This window comes from Trematomus bernacchii, unplaced genomic scaffold (assembly GCF_902827165.1).
Source record: "Trematomus bernacchii unplaced genomic scaffold, fTreBer1.1, whole genome shotgun sequence".
Lineage (NCBI taxonomy): Eukaryota > Metazoa > Chordata > Actinopteri > Perciformes > Nototheniidae > Trematomus > Trematomus bernacchii.
The window spans coordinates 2,066,992-2,088,006 of NW_022987567.1; the positions used below are offsets into that span (position 1 = coordinate 2,066,992).

Below are 21,015 nucleotides of genomic sequence, written 5' to 3' on the forward strand. Positions count from 1 at the left end.
AGATTTATACTGTGCAATTTTCCAAACTCACATTGGTTTCGCATACAGCATCTCTGTCAAGCATGTGTATTCAGCAGTATTCACTTTCTCCACTAAACGACTCGTTGGAGCTCTTGCCCCCCCCTCCCTGTGAGCCTAGTGTGCTCCGATTGGTCAGCTCGGCCACTCGTTCTGATTAGTCAACCACCAGAGAGGCTGCGCCCATGTCAGTGCTTTTCCCGGCTGCTCTCAGCGTAACATCAGTCTTATCATGGCGTCGGTACAGCGGTATATTTTATATACATATATATTTTTAACTGTTGTTATAGAAGAGTGTGACGGCCCCAGGGCCTTTGTCTTACGGTGGAGCTGAAGAAGCTAATCAGCACGATCACGGACACCTCCGGACACTACGGCCCCAGTCTCTCTCCAAAGCGGCTGCAGGAAGACTAACTCTGCGATCCTCTCAACCACCTATCTTTGCATTTACCACAATAAATGTGCCGTGGTTTTGTAAACTCGTGTATGTCTCCTTGTCTTTCCGTTGTGGCCTACGAGCTACTCTCATAACAAAGAGTAAGTTATTTTTACCCGTTATAAACTACTACTGTTTGATGAGAAATCAAATCATGGTTTGCTATATATGAATTCAGGGAAGAAAGGATAGGCCTACTAAGTATTTCCATTAAACTTTATTTTTAGAAATGTACAAAATGAACATAAATATACATATATACACGGTATATCATCCATTCCTCCTCCTCTTGCCTGCGCACAGCCGGTGCGGTGCGGTGCCTTTTAGCACGAGGCCTCAGTAGTAGTAGAATCCCTTCCCCGTCATGGATTGTCCGCCAGGATCTGGCTGGACGAAATCAAATGCAAATCACAAAATATTAGAGAAACTTAGTTGTTTTAGATTCGTTAGTAGTAGTTGTGTAATGAACAGCTTGCCTGCTAATATGCTAACCTAGCTTTGTTTACCTTGGTAGCTAACACGATATGAACGTTAGCTTGGAGGAAAGGCAACTATAATGCAGTGTAATAAAACTACTATGAACAAAAGCTAGTGGTTCATATTAGGCTAGCAATAACGTGTTTATAATTGCAATCGTATACGGGTATTCTGCTACCATACAATGTAACTTGCATGAATACATTGTTTTGCGCTAGCATACAGCTAGCCTCGTTAGCTACATGCAGTATATGTACGGTCACAATGTACGGTAAACCGGAGTATACTGTATGAGTATTCCGTGTGTGTGACTGCAGACATTCTCCTGCCATGACAAACATGTAAGGCCATCTGCTGACATTGTAGTTGATATATTTAAACGCTAGCAACGTAGCATCACAAAAATGTTTTTCTGACCAAAACTAGCTCAAGCTCCGTGTGTTAGATCGCTACGCCAGCTATAATGTAATTACGTTTCGCGACTGACCGGCAAATCACCCGCAGTATACTGTCAATAGGTATTTTGTGTGTGAATGCAGACATTCTCCTGCTATGAGATACATGTATGCAAGGCCATCTGCTGATATTAGAGTTGATATATGGAAACTCTAGCAACTTAGTTAGCACAGTTAGCACTGTGTCAATGGCTTAGCAGTCCAACACAGTTTACACATTTAAACAGTCTTGTTTGATAAATACACAAATAACAATGCAAACTTACAGGTTGTATACCCAGATCTTCCCCTGCTCCAAACGGTCCAAACAAGCTGTGCATATCCGGCCTCAAACTGGGCAATGTTTTTGGAAGCTTTCGTCTGTGAAATGCCGGTTCTTCGAACCTCTGGAGGAGGAACACGCCGCTGCTGGTGTGGCCATAGCTCTTCGGGATTGGTCCATTTCGTTCCGGGTACCGCATGACATCAGGCGGTACCCGGAACTAAATGGAAGACTCAAATGGGCAGTGACGTATCTCCAACGAGGCGTTTTGGGGAGGTATTTTCTGTGTTAGAGTTTTACTCGCTACAGGGTGTACTTTGAGGGTTTTGACTCTGCACACCGTTTACATGCATAAAAACCTTCATAACACACAAGGGGACGGGTAATAACCGGAAAAGCATGACATGGGAGCTTTAACAAGTGAGGCAATGTAGTAGTTTGGCTAACTTTGTTTTATCTAAAAAACTTCCCTTTAAGTCCCCCTATATACAACACCATTATAAATGGTTTAAACAACACATTTGAATGTGGGTGCACACAGAAAATACAGTTTTAAAATGTTTTAATAATTACCTTTACATGTCAATAATTATAACTTCTGCTACAGACATTTTTTATATAATTAGAACTGTATTTTCCCTATATTATTTTGTATATGTTTATACACCAGCCTCCAATTATAGGTTATAGGTGTTGACAAATGCATAAATAAACACCTTACCTGCATTCAACTACACAATAGTGTGATATAAACCATTTATTATTATTCTATTCGTAAATGCTAAATAGCAGGATTTAAGTCGAAAACAGTCTTTTTAATTACCCAAATATAAGAATAAAACACAGTTGAGGTTATTCCACCTAAACTCTAGTTCAGTATGAATGCTAGAGTTTAAACATTTGAAATACAACTCAGCTACAAATCTGACAGGTACTCATGTTTGAGGATTTGAGCCGTTAACCGTGAACGTTTGCATAACTGAGACCATTGAAGCTGCTCACGATTGCTCGGCGAAGGGAGGGTACGGCAGTTTGATGTGGCTGGTGCGGCTCAGAGGTCAAAGCCGGTGTCAGGGCCCTGTGGTCGCGAGGCGTGGCACTTGTGATGAGACGTGATCTGAGTCAGACGGCGAATGCCACTTGCTCTTAACACTCGGCTGACTTGCTGTTTTCATGAGCAGTTGACTGGAACGGGATCACAGCATAGCCTCCTCCCCACTCAACCACCCAGAGGCTATTACAAGTTCCCCGCCTATGCTAAGAACACACACACCTAAACGCATAAGCATGGACACACTTACTGACTGTCATGTGACCACACATTTTGCAAATTACATACATTGTTGAATTTTTCCTATTCAAGGTCATTCGCATAGGTCATAGAAGATTGAAATCATAGAAAAAGTCATCACACTATTGTTATTTTTCCTGTTTACTTCGTTCTTACTGCCTTTCTTAGCCTTTCTTATTAAGGCAAGGTTAATTTATATTCTCCCATTGGCGGAAGTTGTCTTGGTAGACCTAGTTTACCATCAACTACAATCATCAGCGTCTACTGTTAGAATAAAACTCAACTCTAAAATTGTAATATAATCCAGGTAGAAAAGTTATTCAACCACTCTGGTTCTGGTTAAAACATGTGCATTTCGAATGGTAATCGGTGAAAACAATGAGCTTTAACTATCCCCTACATCAAAGACGTAAATGACAACATGATGGGAGCTGAAGATGGGATGAACAAAACTCCTATTCTTACTGGAATATTACATCCTCAGTCAGCCAAACCACATGTAAAGAGAGAGAAGGTCCTTTATCATCTGCCAATTCTTACATCTCAAACAACGGTACTTCCCCTTGAGCACTTTCCCCAACATCCAGACACACTGACATGCTGTGGTTGCATACTAAGTGTGTCTTGTCGAGTCTGTGTGTCCTGGCTATATATATTGTTGAAAATCAGATCTGCATTGTTCTGAGGAGGGTCACACACATGTTTCAACACAACAGCTTTGTCTGCAATGCATTTTGTCTTTATTTAGGTGGTTTTGCCGTTATTAGGTTTGTCATTTCTACCCCGGGGAACTTATCACGGGTGTGGTGCCAGGCCACCAATAGGATCAGTCCCATCAGTGGTCGAATCTGTGGTCTTGAACTCCTTGAAGACACAGACTATCATTCGATCACAGGCAACACAACTCTCCAAGCAGCTGGAACGGATTACACTCAGGGTCGAGACACATTCTACCCTCCCGATGACAATGGTTAGAGTTGTCTGGCTGTTGTTTTCTGCGGAAAAGAAAAGGGTTCCGTATCATGGAACCACTGCGACTCCTTCAATCTGTACCCCTCTGGCTTTTTCGCTATCCCATAGAAACGTTCCGGAGAACACTAAACCAACGGCAAGTCTCCAGTGTCTCGCAAGAAGCTAAAGAAATACATATACTGTATGAAGCAAGGACACTAATGTGAAAAAGGTGTGAATGTTTTACAAGGAATTGAACACGGCCTTAATAAGTTATAAATGAGCGGCGTTGGTGATGTCATGAGCCCGTTTCGGTTACCTCGTATTTAGGCGAGGGTCGCTAGGAGACTGAAGCACAACACACTCAAGAGAAAGAGAGGAGAAGAGGGGGGGGAGCGTCGTGGACCTCAGCCCCTTCCTGTGTGGGAGTAATAAAGGTCCATTCCGCTGCTCTGGTCTTTGATGGACCTCGCTGTAGTCACTCTGCATGACATCATGGTTGCATGGCTCTAATGGCCGCACAAAGGGGCTGTGTGTAGCGTCCCAGGAGAACAGTTAAGGCTCTCTAACGTCAATCAACCCTAAAATTGATGGGGGGGGGGGGGGGGCAGAATTTTTTTAGCCGAAGCTGTCTCCAGGTAGCAATTACAAGACGTTTTAGAGACCTTTTTTTCCCCCAGCAATGGTAGCTCACTGATGTGTAACTAATGTGCAGAATACATTTAGTTGTGTCCCTTAGTTCTTAGTTTACTGTAGAGAAAACATCAGAACATGTTCCTGTTGGTAGAAATAAACTCTATCAAATAGTTTCCCATACTGTTGTTGCTATTAATGCAAATGTCCTGCATCTGTTTCGTATTAAAGCTATTCCAGGAGTCCAGGGATCAAATTCTCTTTTCTTTCCCTAGAAGGCTTTTCTTCTGAAACATGTGCAGGATGTTTTGCTTTGGTAGATGACACTGACAGTCGTAAAAGTACAGAAAGTGCAGAACACTTGCTGAAACCTAGTGGTAATGTTGTGGAAATTGAAATACTTAGGAACGCACCATGGAGCTGCTAAAGCAAAGGTACTTTCCAATGGCTTTTTTAACCGTTACTTGTTCTCACAGACCATAGGCCATCATTTAAGAACTGACAGTCTGAGGGTGATAGCGCTGGAGTCTGTCTGTGTGTTCTGACTTGATGGGGGCCACACAGGAGACGAGCCATTTAGGAGACGGCAGCTATAAGGAATCCAAACAGTAACATTAGGCTTTAGTTTCAGAGAGACGCCTCCTAATGCCGGCTCTAGACGTTGCGGTTTAAAGGCCTCAGGGGCACGCATTTATTTTAGAGTTTCAGATAATCCCTATAGGGTTTTTAATTGCATCTGGTGGTGTGATCTTACAGCAACTCAACACTGACTGCGGACAGACATGTATGCTGTGGCATGTCAGTGAACTATAACTTTATGACTAATTCTACTTTTAACACACCTGTAAAACCTGTAGCTGTGCTAAAAAAAGTTGGTCTCAGAAGAATGTATAGGCATAGGGTTTGTAAAGACAAGAGGAGGCAAACATCTTTTTATCAACATTTTAAAAAACAACTTTGCTGAACGATAATAAATGCACTGACAAGACCGACTGACTATTGTTGTACCATATTCATACAATAGATAAAATAATGGGTACACATTAACAAAGGGGTGCAGTGATGACTTAATATTGTTGTACGTCCTGGAAGTTAGAATCGTAAGGGGTCACTGTACAAAACAGAATTCGATTTTTCAATTGGAATTTAGCAGAAAATAAGATCTTTGGCAAACACACGTTTATGATACTTACATGTTTTGTTCAGAAGCCTATTCTCCAAAAAAGGAAAACTAATTTTCTAACTTTCGAAGGTAAATGCAACTTAACGTCAACACCGCCAAGCTAACTTTTGCGTGACGATGTTAAGTAGTTTCATTTAGCTTCTTTGGACATTCACAAGTGTCAAGTCATTTCAGGCATCTGTCCAAAACAAGTAAAAAAAAAACATTGATTTGACACCACACTATATTATGTCTGCCAGAATTTGTGTGAAACAGCCCCCACCCTTTTTGTATTTTAAGATCACTTTCTCATTGGACAACACTGATTAATACTAAAGCATTAATCAATACACCAGATTAGTTTGTTAGTGGTCAGGAAAAATACCAATGAACCAATGCCAGCGTTACATGCTAATGAGGTACAAATCTTGAAATGCTGAACAAAATGATAGTGGATTTGTCAGTCTTTATCTGCTGGAAAGTGGACAATGGATAACCAAATTACTTGAAGAAGGTAATCAATCTAAATGTAACTTCCTGCAGGATTGTGTGCTATTTGGCAAACTAAATGGCACTCTGTTAATTTCCATGTAGCGTACAAGACGACGCTAGTATGATGAATGACTTGATGGTAATGGACGTGCTTGAAAATGAGTCACTGGATGGTCGTTTTGACACTAAAAATACTTCTTGATCCATCACTTAGTGATATGTTGGACAATTTCCAAGGACTTGCTGGAGGATATACCAGAGGGCAGTGGAAACAGTAGTGGAATACTCACAGGTTGATTTACAGTTGGAAAATGGAAATATTAATCACTTATTTGACAAAGGAAATGGATGGTCAGTTAATTGCGGGAGGACTTGTAATGGACAATGGAAACACTTTAATGAATCCCTGTATGACAGGCAGATGACATATAGGAGCATTACCACATCCACATCCACATCAAGGTTTGTTATACAATTTATAAACAGTTTTGAACTTATGAACCAGGTTTTCCCACATGGCAGTGACGATAATAAAATGTGTACTTTCCCATACCCATTCTTACTAAACACTAAACCAGATGGATGAAAATGCCATTGAATGAAGTGAAACTACATTTTGGAAAACAGGTTAGGATTTTTGCACAAAATCTGTCAACAATCTGTCAACATGTAAAAGTCATTTTAAACATGAACTTAGACAGACTGAAAGGTAACCCATTGATTGATCAGTTATGATGATTGGGAATCCGCTGAACTCTGACTACAAGAAAAATAGAATGATGTGTTAATTTGGTTACTACATGGATTTTTGAAATAGTTAACCAATAAATGTATGCTACAAATTGGAAACTGATAAACTCATCACGTTTGATTGACATTTTTCAAAACTAATCTTTAAAACCAATCCAAACAGGTTAGGGTAAAAGTAAATATTGTGATTTATATCGGAAAGAAGCAAAGGAAAGAGATTGTCACAATTGAAACATTTATATAGTGTGGAGGATAAAAAACAGACATAGGAGAAGTCTGGAGTGAAAGGAGAGAGACTCCAGGGTTTTAAGAGCTGCTGTGTCAGTGGTAGGAGCAGCACTGTTTCCAATAATAATATAAAAAAACACCCTTATGCTCATCCGCCCTCACACAAAGCCAAAAGGACACAGTAGTAAACATACATGCATGCACACATGAAATCCAGAACATAACAAGCAGGCACACACGCATAACTCGAGAAATAAAAAGACACTATGCATACCAGAGACCCAACCCCTATGTGCACACACATGGATGCCATAAACACACACACACACACACATACACACACACACACACATACACATACACATACACACACACACACACACACACACATACACATACACATACACATACACACACACACACACAGAGAGATACGGCCAAGCTGAATTGAGACAACAGCTGAAAGTCACTCCTCGTATTCCCACTTCACTGCTGCATGGCTCACTGCCTTTCATAGCAATGATACTCTTAATATCCTCTTTTCACTGTAACAAAAGTTTCTTACAAAACCCACACGCACTCACGCACAAGCGCCAGCAGTGCTTTGGGTGATTCATGTTATCTGTTGCAGCGCAGCATGGGGCGAGTGTTGGAAACCTCCGAGCTGTCTAGAATGTCTGCTTCCTCCGAATTCTATCCACCGGGAGAGAAAAGCGTTTTATTAGAGCTGACTGGCAATCATCTCAGAGCTACTCTACAATAGGGCAGACCTCGAAAGGATTTGATATGTTGTCACTGAAGACTTTATTAATGGTTAATAAGTAGTTTATGTATCCACTTACAGATCATTAATAAGCCATCAAAAATGCATGCATTTGTTGGTAGCCACGGGTTGTGGTCCACATGTAAGGGAAGTATCTCTTTTGTTTCATTTTAGCCTCTCTTAAATGTATCCAAAAGAAACATCTATCAACACCAAAACAGTTTATTAATGGTCTGCAGTATTAGCATTTCAAAAATAGACTTTGAAGGATGATTGTTTTATGTAAAAAGCAAGCTCAAAACTTTAAAGTGCTATTTAATTAAACATGACAGGCTTATTGTCGACCTCTAATAATTGTTGACCACCAATATAGGTTTTTGTAATGACCTATCTAAGAAGTTTACTTTATCCTGTTGCAAAAATTACTATTTAATATTACTCTTATTTTGAAAAGATACCAGAGATTTTAAGATACATTTTTTGTGGGCAAACGGCTTACTAATTATTATCATGAACATTTGAGGATTCATTTATTCTTCTAATATATAATCCCATTGAGATAATCTTCCACATTTATTCTTTGAGAACAATTATAATGTGTATTTAAGAAAAGGTGCAGTTAAAATGACATCTGGATTACAAACAAAGTCATACCATTTTAGCTGAAGAGGTGTCAGTCCATCTGCAAAGTGGTGGTATAATATATTGGTATTTTGGACAGATGTACACGGATAATGTTTAAGGTTTCCTATTGGAGTGTTTGACCTAAATAACACTATTGAGCTATTATCTTACAAGTTGGTCATTGCTTTATTAATCTCATGCAATGTGCACTATGACACACACATAAAACATAAGCTCTGTTTGTTTACAAGAAAACACCTCAGGCACAGGGCCCCTTTAATATTATAGTGCCTCAAATCCGTTTTCATTTCCGTTTCCTTCCCTTGAGTGTGACTTCCAAATGGTGTCACATGTACAACCTATTTGCAGACGACCCCTAATTTTACCTACAAATACTGTAACTGAACTATTGTGTGTGGTGATTTGTGCTTGTTTGTAAGCTATTTCAAACTCGTTACAGTTCTGTAATGGATCCCAAAGTGTGTCTTACTCACCCAATAATATACCCAAAGGGCTGCAGATAAGCGTCCCCATTAACACTCCCCCTGTTTGGAAACCTGATCCCTAAACTCTGCTCATACGTGTCTGGATAAGACTTGCCACCCTGTATGAGGCGAAAGTTTTCCCTCATTCCTCCCATACTCTGCGGGTTCCTCTAAGATAAGTTTGCTTTTGGAAGGAAGTGATTGTCACAAGGTGTCAGAGGTCGAAGGTGACGGGGTTATCATGTGGTCGCATCGTGACCCGATCCCTGTCCTCGACTCTCAGAGGGCAGCTGGTGAGGTGTCAACACAAGATTTGTATCCTGTCCACTCGCACCTCCTCGCGCTTCACATTCAAGCTCTGGAAATTCTTCCTCGCCACAAATTATAATTATTAATTGCTGTTACAGTAAAGTAGAGCATTCTATTCCTAGCCGTGTTGTGCCTTCGCATAATAGAAAGCCTCTGAAGGAATTCTGGGAGGGCGCTTGGAAAGAATATAACTTTTCTCCGCGTTAAAAAAAGGTGCCCTTGAACTGGAAAGCAAGTGAAGTTCCACATGAGGGTTGTGCATTGAGGAGTGGTGTGCTAGGATTTGATGTCTCCTTTTGAAGTGTCTTTATGAGGAAAGTCTGTGCTCTGACTCTCTGAATCAAGCTAAGCCCGTCTTAGGCAGAGGCCTCCACTGTCTCTGCGCTTCTCTCTACTTTTCTCCTCTGTTCACTCGAGGGACGACTCCTTTCTCTCTGTTTCACCACCATGTGTGTTGTCACAGAATACTAATGGACCTGCTCTGCTGCCAGGATTGTTCTTTCTAGAGAATTAGGATTTACTAAGACACCTAAGCCCAGTCAATTCACAACAGTAATTGATATGCTTTTAGTGAGATGATATCTATTTCTTCTATCTCTATCTCAATCTACTATCTATTAGTTATCTATTAATTATGATAGTTTGCTGATTGACGTCTATATATTAAGGTTTTTGAATGAAACACCTTGTTTTTCAGTGGTTGTTGTAGCCTATGGTTTTAGTATAAATGAGTGATACAAATATAAATCAATTAATTTATGGACAGGAATTGAAAAACAGCCATATATTATTATATATTATTTTTTGTTAGAATATGCTGGTTCCAGTTTCTCAAATACGAGTAGCTTCTGCTTTTTGTATCTCTTTTATCTTACTGTTTATTAAATATCTTAGGGTTTTTGGACTAAACCCAAAAAAGGCTTATTGTTCTCTGAGTTCTAAAGAAACTAAAACACGTGTTCTTTCATTAATGCTATGCTGCCCTGAGAATATAAATACAGTATGCTATATAAACTATATATATCTCACTTTAAGCATTCTATTCAGAATGAATCCATTCATCAATGCACCCACTCACAACGTCTGAAAACTGGTACCTTTACCATCAGCCCTTCAGGGTTACCATGCCCTCCGAGGGAGAATTTCTTAATCGCCTTTTTACATGTCTGACAATTGCGGCCTTACGCAGACGCCAGCGGGTGGCACAGGACACATAATCACATGTATCAATTCTGTGCGGAATCTGACACCCACGAGCAGACACAGAGTCCCACTGTACTGCATGTACCAATCGAATGTCCTCCACAACATGTTACGTAACGCCCGCAGCACATGAAAATATGTTTTTCAGCTGGAGCGTGTTGTACAGTGTACTGCAGGGAATCTTATGTCCTACATTTCCAGTGCTTGATGATAAATGCCCTTCGTTTGTTTCCCTCCCTCAGTGTGAAAAAGTTTCTACTCCTCCTCAAAATACAGTATGTAGTCAGAGGATTGTCTTGGGGTTTCCCAAGACGATGAGGCTGTACACACAGCTGCCATGCCTCCCTGTCAAGGATCACATGTATGTGTTGGAGGGGAGGGCGCATGTATTCTATTTCCAGTCCCAGTCATGAGCCACTCTAATCCCCCCTGCCTTGACTCCATTGCCATGGGGCAGAAGAGAAAGAAAAGCCCCCCCCCCCCCCAAAGCATGCCCACCCCACTGCGGGGAGCCATGTATCTGAGATTGAGTTGCAGGTTTACTGAAAATAGATTGTGAGCGGAAGAGTCTTTTCTGTCAGGCAGACAAGAGGGGTTTGATAGAGACGATAGCAGCAAAAGGAGACAGCTCTGTTAGCGCTGCACGGGGAAAAGACTCAGACGTTTAACTGAGGTAAGGCCTCAAGTGTGTGAGTGGTGTGTGTGTGTGTGTGTGCTGTGCATGGATCATCGTGCAGATATGTGGGTGTGTGCACATGATGCCAAAGCTCATTCCAAACAAATGATGCAGCTTTTCTTTTCGGGTGCTTTTGTTACTTGGCGAAGCTTCCACAAATCTTCCTATTCCTTGTGAGAAAGAAAGGCTTTTTTAGCACAAGGCAGTATTTTGCAAACATATATTAATATTAATAATGTTTCTCATTTACATTCATGTATGGTAGTTTAACTGACACATTTAGTATCACTCCAATATAAACTTTGGTCACTTGTTTGATTTTCTGCAAAGGATTATCTTTTTTCCTTTGGAATTAATGACATCGTAAAGTACCACTGAATAAAATCCCAAACATATGTGTTCCCTAAGCTTTGTACTTGTGTGTTGCATTACATTCAGTGTGTATTTGTACAAACCTGGTAAAGAGCAGGCCTGGTGTGGGTGTCGGGTTTGAATTGGACATTTTCATGTAGCGGAGGGCTTACCTTAACCCTTTTGATCCCACTGTACCCACCATTGGATCCATCAGTCAAATGCATCCAAACCCACATCAGCTTTATATTCTAAATTCTGGTCAGTTTTTGAACTCAAGTTCCCGTGACAGCACATAATGTCATGCTGAATTACGTGGGAAATGTACATAACGATGCAGAAGACATCTAGAAGTTCCTTTTTGATGCAATGAGAAAGGCTTGGAATATTTCAATCACTGTAACCACTGTGTATTGCAGCCTCAAGCAACAATGTATATGCTGACATTTTGTTAGAGTAAGGTGAAATTAAAAACCAGGAGCCACATTTCCCCAGTGTGTGGTGTCTACGTGTGCACGACTGTGTGCACGCACAGCCATGTGGATTCTGTTTAGGTGAATGCATATGTTTATGTACTGCATAAACAGTAAATGCTTCTCTGTGGCTTTGGAGGATCTTTGTCATGTAAATAAGGAATGACTCAACCAAAGATGCGGATGAATTGCATTGTGGGAAAGTGTAGAATCCAGCATTGTCGGGAGCTTGACTGGATTTGTGTTCCCGAAACTTTATGAACAAATAATACAAGTATTTTTCTGGGATCGCTTGATAAGTTAGAAAGTCAGTCGCAGAGCCCAGACATGTACCAAGGCCTTTCCATATGTGGAAAATAACAAGTGTTTCAACCCTGTGAATCCATGAATTCATTACCCATTTCTTCACCTTTTTTTCATGATAAATGTAATAATACATTTAATTTATATAGCGCTTCTCATCTGCCAAGACAAATCTCGAAGCGCTTCACAGCAAAGGACACTGATACAATTTGAGAGATTAAACAAATAATAATAATAATAATAATAATAATAATAATAATAATAATAATAATAATAATAATAATAATAATAATAATAATAACAATTAAAACATTTAAAATTAAAATTAAATAAAAATTAAAAATTAAATATAAAATATAAAATATAAAATATAAAATAAAATAAAAATATAAATAAATAAATAAAATAAAAGTCGGAGATAGCGATAAAAATGGCAATACTCCAGGTGTACCATGCTCAAAGTTTATTGGAAGGCCTGCCGAAAGAAGAGGGTCTTAAGGCCGGTTTTGAAGACCTCTGTGGAAGGGGCAGATCTCAGCTGATCTGGGAGGGAGTTCCAGAGGCCAGTAGTTTTTCCGTAATCCTACTTACAGACAAATAGAACATTACCTCATTTGCGAGGTAACCATATGTATGATCTGTAGAATACTCTGTTATGAAAATGAATCATTGTTACAGCCACAGAGATGATAAATAAATATGCTCATTGCAGACATTTGGAGCCACATCATCAACATCCATAAGTGCTGCGTGGCTGTTTGGTTTATATACCGTATGTTTGTGAAAGTGATGTATATACATCTGTGTTCTTCTACTTTGTAGCTAACTCTGTCAGATCCCCGTAAACACAGCTGAAGATGACAAACTCTTTTAGACTAAATAAAAATAAAATGTTTCAGCAGAGAGAGACGTGGTTTCTCTGCTAAATTTAGAGCGGAGACTTATTTGCTTGCTATTAGACAAACGTGGTAATAAAAATGAAAAACGTTTCACTACGTGAGCTCAAGTGGCTACCCTTCAACTCCTGCTGTAGCTGTGTTTTTTGTAGAATACGCTTGTCTGAATAAATTCCTTTTATTTCCCCTTTTCCCCCCAGTGTAATTTCGTTTTAGCGTTAGCCTAGTCAAGCAAACTGGTGCTTTTACTTTCCCAAACTTTGCTGCTCGTTTTTAGCTCCATAGCTCTTTTTCCATCCAGTACATTTAGTGTTCCAGGATAATTTATATCCTGCCCCAACAACGTTTATCTGCTCTGCAAAACAGCATGGCGCTAGTTATAATAATTACCCTCCCTTTGCTCTACGCTTTTTAGCAAAGAGAGGTCACTATATTTAATGTAAGCGCTTTTTTTTTTAGAGAGGGAAGGGGAGCCAGTGATTGAAGTAAAGGCTGCAGTTGCACCACTACTTAAGCAAATGCTGTCTCTTTATTCCGCTGCACTGCTGCTACATTTTGCAGTGGAGTTATGCTAGCGCTGAACATTTGGGAGCCTGGCGGGGCTTGTAGAGAGCATGAATAAAAGAGTTCCTGGGGTGGAGTGGTGCAGGATCCTGCTGTGCCAGATTTAGATCTGAAACTGAGGGAGGAGAGAGTCAGAGGGAGCAATGAAAGAGGGCAAAAGAGCTGCTGCTGCTGCTGCTGGGAATGCTGACCATCTGTATCAAGAATGAGAAGTCAAATACAATGTTCACTTTCTACATTTTGGAAATCGCTCATGACAATGTGCATGACGTGCCTTCACTTAGATTTAGTATGTGTAAACAAACCATTTATTTCACCTCAGCTGACCTTGCGCTTATTCAACAGATAATGTCATCAGTTAGCTAAGCTACGCTATCAGAATCATATTCATAATGCTTTTATTGTTTGTTCCCAGAGGGGGCAATAGGGTTTGGTTACAGTTGCTTCATTTAACATAAAATAAAACCAACTATTCCTCATTACCTGAGGAGTTAAAATGTCTGATGCCACAGGCAGGAATGACTTCCTGTGGCACTCTGTGGGGCCTCTTGGTGGAATAGGTCTCATAGCTTCTCTTTGACCTAACCAGCATGTCAATGAGTAGGTGGGAGACATTGTCCAAAATGACCCGTACTTTATGAAGGGCTAGGCTAACAGGCTGTATGATGTCACCTGTGATGAGTTCATCGCATACTGCTTTGTGACCTGTCGGCGTGTGTGTTTGTGTGTGTTGATGTTCCAGCTAAACTCTCCGATGAACTCGGTCAGCAGCTCGGAGGACATCAAGCCCCCGCTGGGCCTCAACGGTGTGATGAAGGTTCCCGCCCAGCCCTCAGGCACCATCCTGTCGCTCACCAAACACATCTGTGCCATCTGTGGGGACCGCTCCTCAGGTGAGTGATGGGAGTCAATGACCACGTATACAGGAAAAAGCACACGATACAAAAAAAGTTAATATTTAAAGTAAAGTGTTCACTTGATGATATTATAAGGACATATCTGAGACTCCGTTATACATCACTGTCTTGCAATCAGCTTATATATAACTCTAGATATGTACGTTTTTTTATTTGTTATTATCCCCTTTAAAGGTGGGGTAGGTAATTTTGGAGAAACCAGCTCGAGATCGCTAGAATTTGAAAATACACAGCCGGAACAAATCTGCCACTTCCTTACAGAGCCCCTCCTCCAACACACACGAACGCGCACATGACCAATGAGGGCACAAGATAAGTTTGTGCACAGATGGAAGGCTGACAGGCAGGTAGGCCATCCAGTTATTTTAGCCGGGTCGGCTAAAATGATTGGTCGTGCTTTTTACAGTACTACGGCTTCCACAGATGACATTTTTTATGGATTTTTTGTCAAAGCACTTAAGATATTCATTGCTATCGGGATGTTAAGAGCATTCCATGGAATATAACAAAAAGGGTATCTCGAGCCGGTTTCTCAAACTTACCTACCCCACCTTTAATGTGATTTATTTATATACATTTTACAAGTTCAATTATTAACTTTATTTTATTTTTGTATTCTTAATTATTATTTAGATATACATATATGATTTGATAATACATGTTCCTTTATCCTGCTTTATTTATACTTTATGTGAATTTATGTGTTTGTATTTGGAGCAGGACATGTATAGGCTTGTAAACAAGTAAAAAGGTTTTTGGGTAAAAAGTCAAATTTATTGAAAGAAAAAAATAAACTTTATTAGGTTTTTCTTTTATGGTTTTAATGGGTTTTTAGTTTCATGTAAAAAATGAAAAATTTCTTGTGATTCTTGTTATATTCCATTCTTATGAATATATTAACATTAGAATGACTCAAGTGACATTGATTGCAGATGCCAGTTAAAAGAGCACATGATTCAAAGCCTTACCAGGAATACCTTGGAATTTAATGTATAATCAAAGGAAGAATTGTTGGCAAAGGTATACAAATACTTTTTCGACAGCTGGGATTACACATGAAATGGGGACTACCCAGCGTTTTACCAAAGCTGTTGCTCCGACCACAATTAGAAACCTCGGAAGAAGATCCAAGGATGAACTTTGGTCAGAGACCAGCCCTGTGGACCGCTCTGGCAGAACTACACTCTGCAGCTTCTTGCAGTGGGAGATCTTTCCTGGAAGGACAACAATCATTGGAATTCTTCATACATCTGGGCTAAATGGCAAGCAAAGAAGCCACTCCTGCTTATGATGCATCAGCGTAAAGGCACATGAAAGAAACTGACATCATGAGACATGCAATAGATTGTACGGTCTGATGAAACCTACGCTCAAATAGAGAAGGGCTGTGTAGGAGGGAAACCAGGAACAACCAGTCACTCATGGGAAAGGTTTTTCACCCCCCAGGCTGAAGCTGGATGTCTAATTCATGGGACAGTTTCAGTGTCATCCTGCGTCATCGCCCCCATGCAACCAAAAGGGGGAAATCAAAACAATGTTTAATAGCGAGTCATGCTTCATTTAACTGTGTGCGGAGGCTTTCTTTATCTTCTCTGGTGGTCAGAGCAGCTAACAAAGAAACAGTTTGAGCAACCCTGGGGAATTCAAAGGACTCGATCCATCATATACAACTAAAAAGAGCTGTTAGGAACAGGAGAAAGAGACGATTTGTCCTGTACCACAACATGAGAAAAGCACCGTAACGCCAATCCATGAGGGCCCTCCTTGCAGCTGACCTCCTGTAGGCCCTATCTTTTTTACCCTAGTCACCTCGGCATAACCCCGCGCAAACACACTTTTACATTACATTATATGTCATTTAGCTGATGCTCTTACCACAAGTAACTTACATACACTTCAATACTGTAGACTTCATATCTGCTGGAGTAATTTTGGATTAACTTGGACATATTGACTGCTGGGTCTGGGGATCAAACCATTACACTCTGAATGGCAGACGCCAATTTACCCCCTGAGCCTAAGCTGCCCCCTTTATAGAGACTCTACAATTCTGATAACTGATGCTAATGCACCATCTACACTAACCTCATGATTACATTATTATAAATGTCATTTAGTTGAAGATTTTACCCAATGTGACTTAAAATACCAAAGTCATGCCTACTGTATGGTAGACGTCCATTTACCCTGAGCCACGGGTCACACCAATCAATTAACATGTTTGATAATAATTTGTGTTTTGCTTGCTAAAAAGAGGGTTCTTATATGCTGTTGCTTTATCTTGGACTGTAAAGATTCGTAGTTCTCACATGAACTTAAAAACATTTCTATATGCATTGGACAAACCACCTGTGTCTCTTTCTATCCTCAGGTAAACACTACGGCGTGTACAGCTGTGAAGGCTGCAAAGGTTTTTTCAAAAGGACGGTGCGCAAAGACCTGTCCTACACCTGTCGCGACAGCAAACACTGTGTCATTGATAAGCGCCAGAGGAACCGCTGCCAGTACTGCCGCTACCAGAAGTGTCTAGCCATGGGCATGAAGAGAGAAGGTACAGCACATACCGTAGAGGATAAAGTCCCACTTAACCATTCCCTCACACCTATACTAATCCACATACAACACACACTCACACTGTAGACTGATTGTTTGGTTCTCGGAGGCAAATATGCTGCTTCATTCTGGTCTCATTTGACTAAAATTAGCTAGAACATTTTATTCAAGTCAATATGGTTAGCCCACGAGACACGACCAAGGTTGGAAGATGTCCTTTTCTTGCTTCCTAGAAGTAAAGCAACTTTCTTTTCCCCATCCTGCCTCTATCCAATTTTACAGAAGCACTTGCAGCTGTACCTCTGCTCTGCCGCATCACGCTGTGCATTGCAGCCATGGGCTCTACTGTATTTAAAAAATGTTCTGCTTCAAGCACTTCCATGGGGGGGAAATAATACATTCAGCTGTTGCAGGCGCAGGCATCCCAGAAGTGTTGCTGGATGTTAAAGAGAGTGAGCGTTTCAGAGAACTGCCAGTCCTCGGGGAGTTCTCTGATGTAGACTGGAGGAATACAAACTTTTACTCCCTCTGTATCCTCTGGATGTCACCGTGCGTGCCCTTGCATACTCCTTATTATTCGCTTAAACTTTAAAGTTATGTTGGACAGCCTACCTAGTTATTGGGAAACAGGCTCGTTTTCAGGAACGCAAAAGATTTCATTTTCAAATTGGATAATGTCTTGTAATTGAAAGGCATCGGGGGAAGCGTGCACCACATTCCCCAAATGAGAGGCTACTGGTGGAATGCACATACTGCTCCTGCACTTTTCAAACAGAGACAGAGATTTAATCAGATGATGGTGAGGCCTCATGTACAGAACGTGTAGTTGTGTGAGGACAGACCGTTCATCAATCTTTCCAATCATATCTCAAGCATCTATGCCAACTTTTTTACAGACATTAAAACTATAACAGGCTTCTTTAACATAAACATAGCAAGGCTTTATGTAATGCCTGTGTGTATAAGAGCATCTACTGTGACAACTAGAGCCATAACATTGACAAAGAGCAGACTAATTTGTTTTCCTCATGATACTTTAGACAGCATCCTGACAACAAACATTGCAATGTTTTAGACCTCAGTGCATCGTTGATAGTTTTTAAAGTCAGATAACATAATCCCGCTGTGGACAGTAAGAGCTTCATTTCACCATTAAAGGATTTATTCAAGATGCAACAATCCAACATTCCTGCAAACTGAAATCACTTCTCCTCCAGCGCATAATAAACCCTGACCTCTCAGTACAGACTGAGGATTATAGACTCATCCACTGTGACATTTACATGCTTAATGTTTAATTACCATGAATGTTATATTCAAGTCCGTCTCAGCTACAGGCGCTTCTAAATGTAGCTTCCTTAGAGAAAGTACTTTTAACCCTGCATTAACAGGGTAGAATTAGTTGGTTAAAAAGAGTCAAATTGAAAAGTAAGCATTCTTTTGCTGATTAAACGTAAATACAAATAAAAATCACAGTTGTCGTTATTAGGGTTCCAAGACTGCCATTTTGCCTATTAAAATGGATTGTTTACCTGCTTTCAAACAAATCTCACTCAACTGTGATAGGATAATACTACTTGCACTACAAACCAAAAAACTAGAATACCAAAGTTCGTCCCGTTGCTAATGATTTAGCATTCATATGCAGATATATGTTTATCGAGATTATGTAAAAAGAGATGCATTCACTTACTGATTTAAAATACCATTTAAAGAAAGTGAATGTCTAGAAATTAACAACAACAAAAATTGACTTAAAAGCAATTATTAGAATCGGCTGCATAATTTAAAATGTATTGGAATACAACCAAGTGGCATTGGAAAATAAATAGCCTTAGCCATGTATCGTCATGGGAACAGGACACAATGTATACACTGTATAAATGAACACTGTAGCCATTTCACACAGGCGTTCCCTCTTAATGCGCAATTGATTTTATCTTCATACTCCCTGGATAAATGGGGTTGTTTGAAAAGGTTATATTTATCTGATGCTTCACTCATCACTCTCCAGTCTCTGAGAGCAACCCTGAATTGTAAACAATGCCTTGAATACCAGTACAGTAAAGCATCTCCAAGGAAAGATTAAAGGAAGAGTCGGCTCGTGTGAGGAGAAAAAAAGAAAAAACCTGTTAGTCAGGTGTGAATTTTAACACTCCATGAGGGTGTTAAAAATATTAGCGCTCTCAGCAGCACACTTTCACGCATTGGACAAATCAATCACTGCCTCTCCCCATTATGATCACCACAGAATGCAGATACAGAGTGTCTAGATTATACTGAGCCACTTAGCGAGTGTAGCAAGTAGCTTCCCCATTTAAAGGTGAGTGAACAAGAAGGTACACGTTGTCTTTGGATAAATGCTTTTTTGAAGGTTACATTCTATCCAAGGCCAATTTGTCTTGACCTTTGCTTGGCCTGCCCTCCTGTTCTTCTTGCTTTTATTTATATCATTGTTAGGCTCCTTACTCGTTTCAAGGATATTATCATTTACTGCCTCTTTTTTCGCCTCACTCTCAGCGCCGCCTAAGCCTCTCCCCATGCACCCCGAGGGCTGTGGTTAGAGAACAAGGCAGCAGTAGCCCAAAAGGCTAAGCGAATCCACAGAAAAACAGGATTAAATGAATTTATGCTCTCCCAGTCAGGAGAGGAGAGGAGGACGGTGGAGGTGGGGGTGTACGGGGGTGGGTGGGGGAAATAAAGCTAACATGATTTCAGCCCTCCTCACCTCTCTCTGACTCCCAACACAAGTATTCTACCCTTGGGCTGACCTCCACCGCCAGACTGCAGTTCCTCTAAAACGGGGCCCCTTTCCCTCTCCTCTTCTAACAACCCCTGCCCCCCCCACAACAACCCTTCCAACAAGACCACGGCCTCTATGATTCAGGACTTGGAATAGAAACCAGAGTAGGGGAAGGAGACAGATCATCCTGCAAACCCAGTGTACTGTGCGATATGTGTTTTTTGAGTCAAGACAGTTCTCCAGGTGTGTTTGTATGCCTGCATGCTAATGTTGACTCTCCAAAAGCGCTTAATCATCAAAAGTTGTTCACATTAATCCATGAGTGGAGGATAAACGTATAAAAAAGCCGCAGCACTTTCCTTGCGGTGTCTTGAATTAGGTAAATTATAGCCTTTTGAAAAGACAAAACACACACACACACACACAGGCGTCTTTTCCATCCTCACTTGAGGGTGGACGTGCGGTTTCTCTTGACTCGGCCACAGTGAGCTGGTGTCTGCACAGCACACAAACCACTTCCTGTGTCTCCTCGCCAAGCCAATCACACAACAGAACCAAGTTGTGCTTTAACCCGCTTTTACACACAACACGAAACAAAAAAAAGAACTACGAGACACAGTCTTCATTGACTCAAGCTCTTTTTTTATCCAAGCTATTCTGGCTACCACACATGTCTTAAAGAAGCAGTGACAGACCATACATTATTTATGTGTCCATAAATGATTTGTATACAAAAGAATCCAGCATTACATAAAAAACACATCTCTTTGATAAGGAGGCTAGCCCTTGAACATTTCCATGCTACTGTGTTACACATAATGTTGGCCTAAGGTCATTAATAAATTCCATCCGCACTGTCGAAGGAATAATTGATGATTGAACTCTCTTGGATATATTTACTGGCATAACGCATACAGGGTCATGCACTTTTATCTGGCTTACCGAGACACAAAGCAGGCACTCACACATGCAGACTCGACACAGACAAGCAAATACTCAC

At 40.6% G+C, this 21,015-nt stretch overlaps 1 protein-coding gene across 4 annotated transcripts in view; it reads left to right on the forward strand.

The window, feature by feature from the left end:
* Positions 1 to 21,015, forward strand: part of rxraa (retinoid X receptor, alpha a) — a 102,043-nt gene that overhangs the window by 61,138 nt on the left and 19,890 nt on the right. For 2 of the 4 annotated variants that reach the window (XM_034125945.1, XM_034125947.1), the window contains exons 4-5: positions 14,545 to 14,695; positions 17,091 to 17,270. In XM_034125945.1, the coding sequence (XP_033981836.1) occupies positions 14,545 to 14,695; positions 17,091 to 17,270 (331 nt within the window). Of the gene's footprint in view, positions 1 to 14,535; positions 14,696 to 17,090; positions 17,271 to 21,015 lie in introns of all 4 variants that reach the window. The other 2 variants (XM_034125944.1, XM_034125946.1) reach the window with 1 other exon arrangement.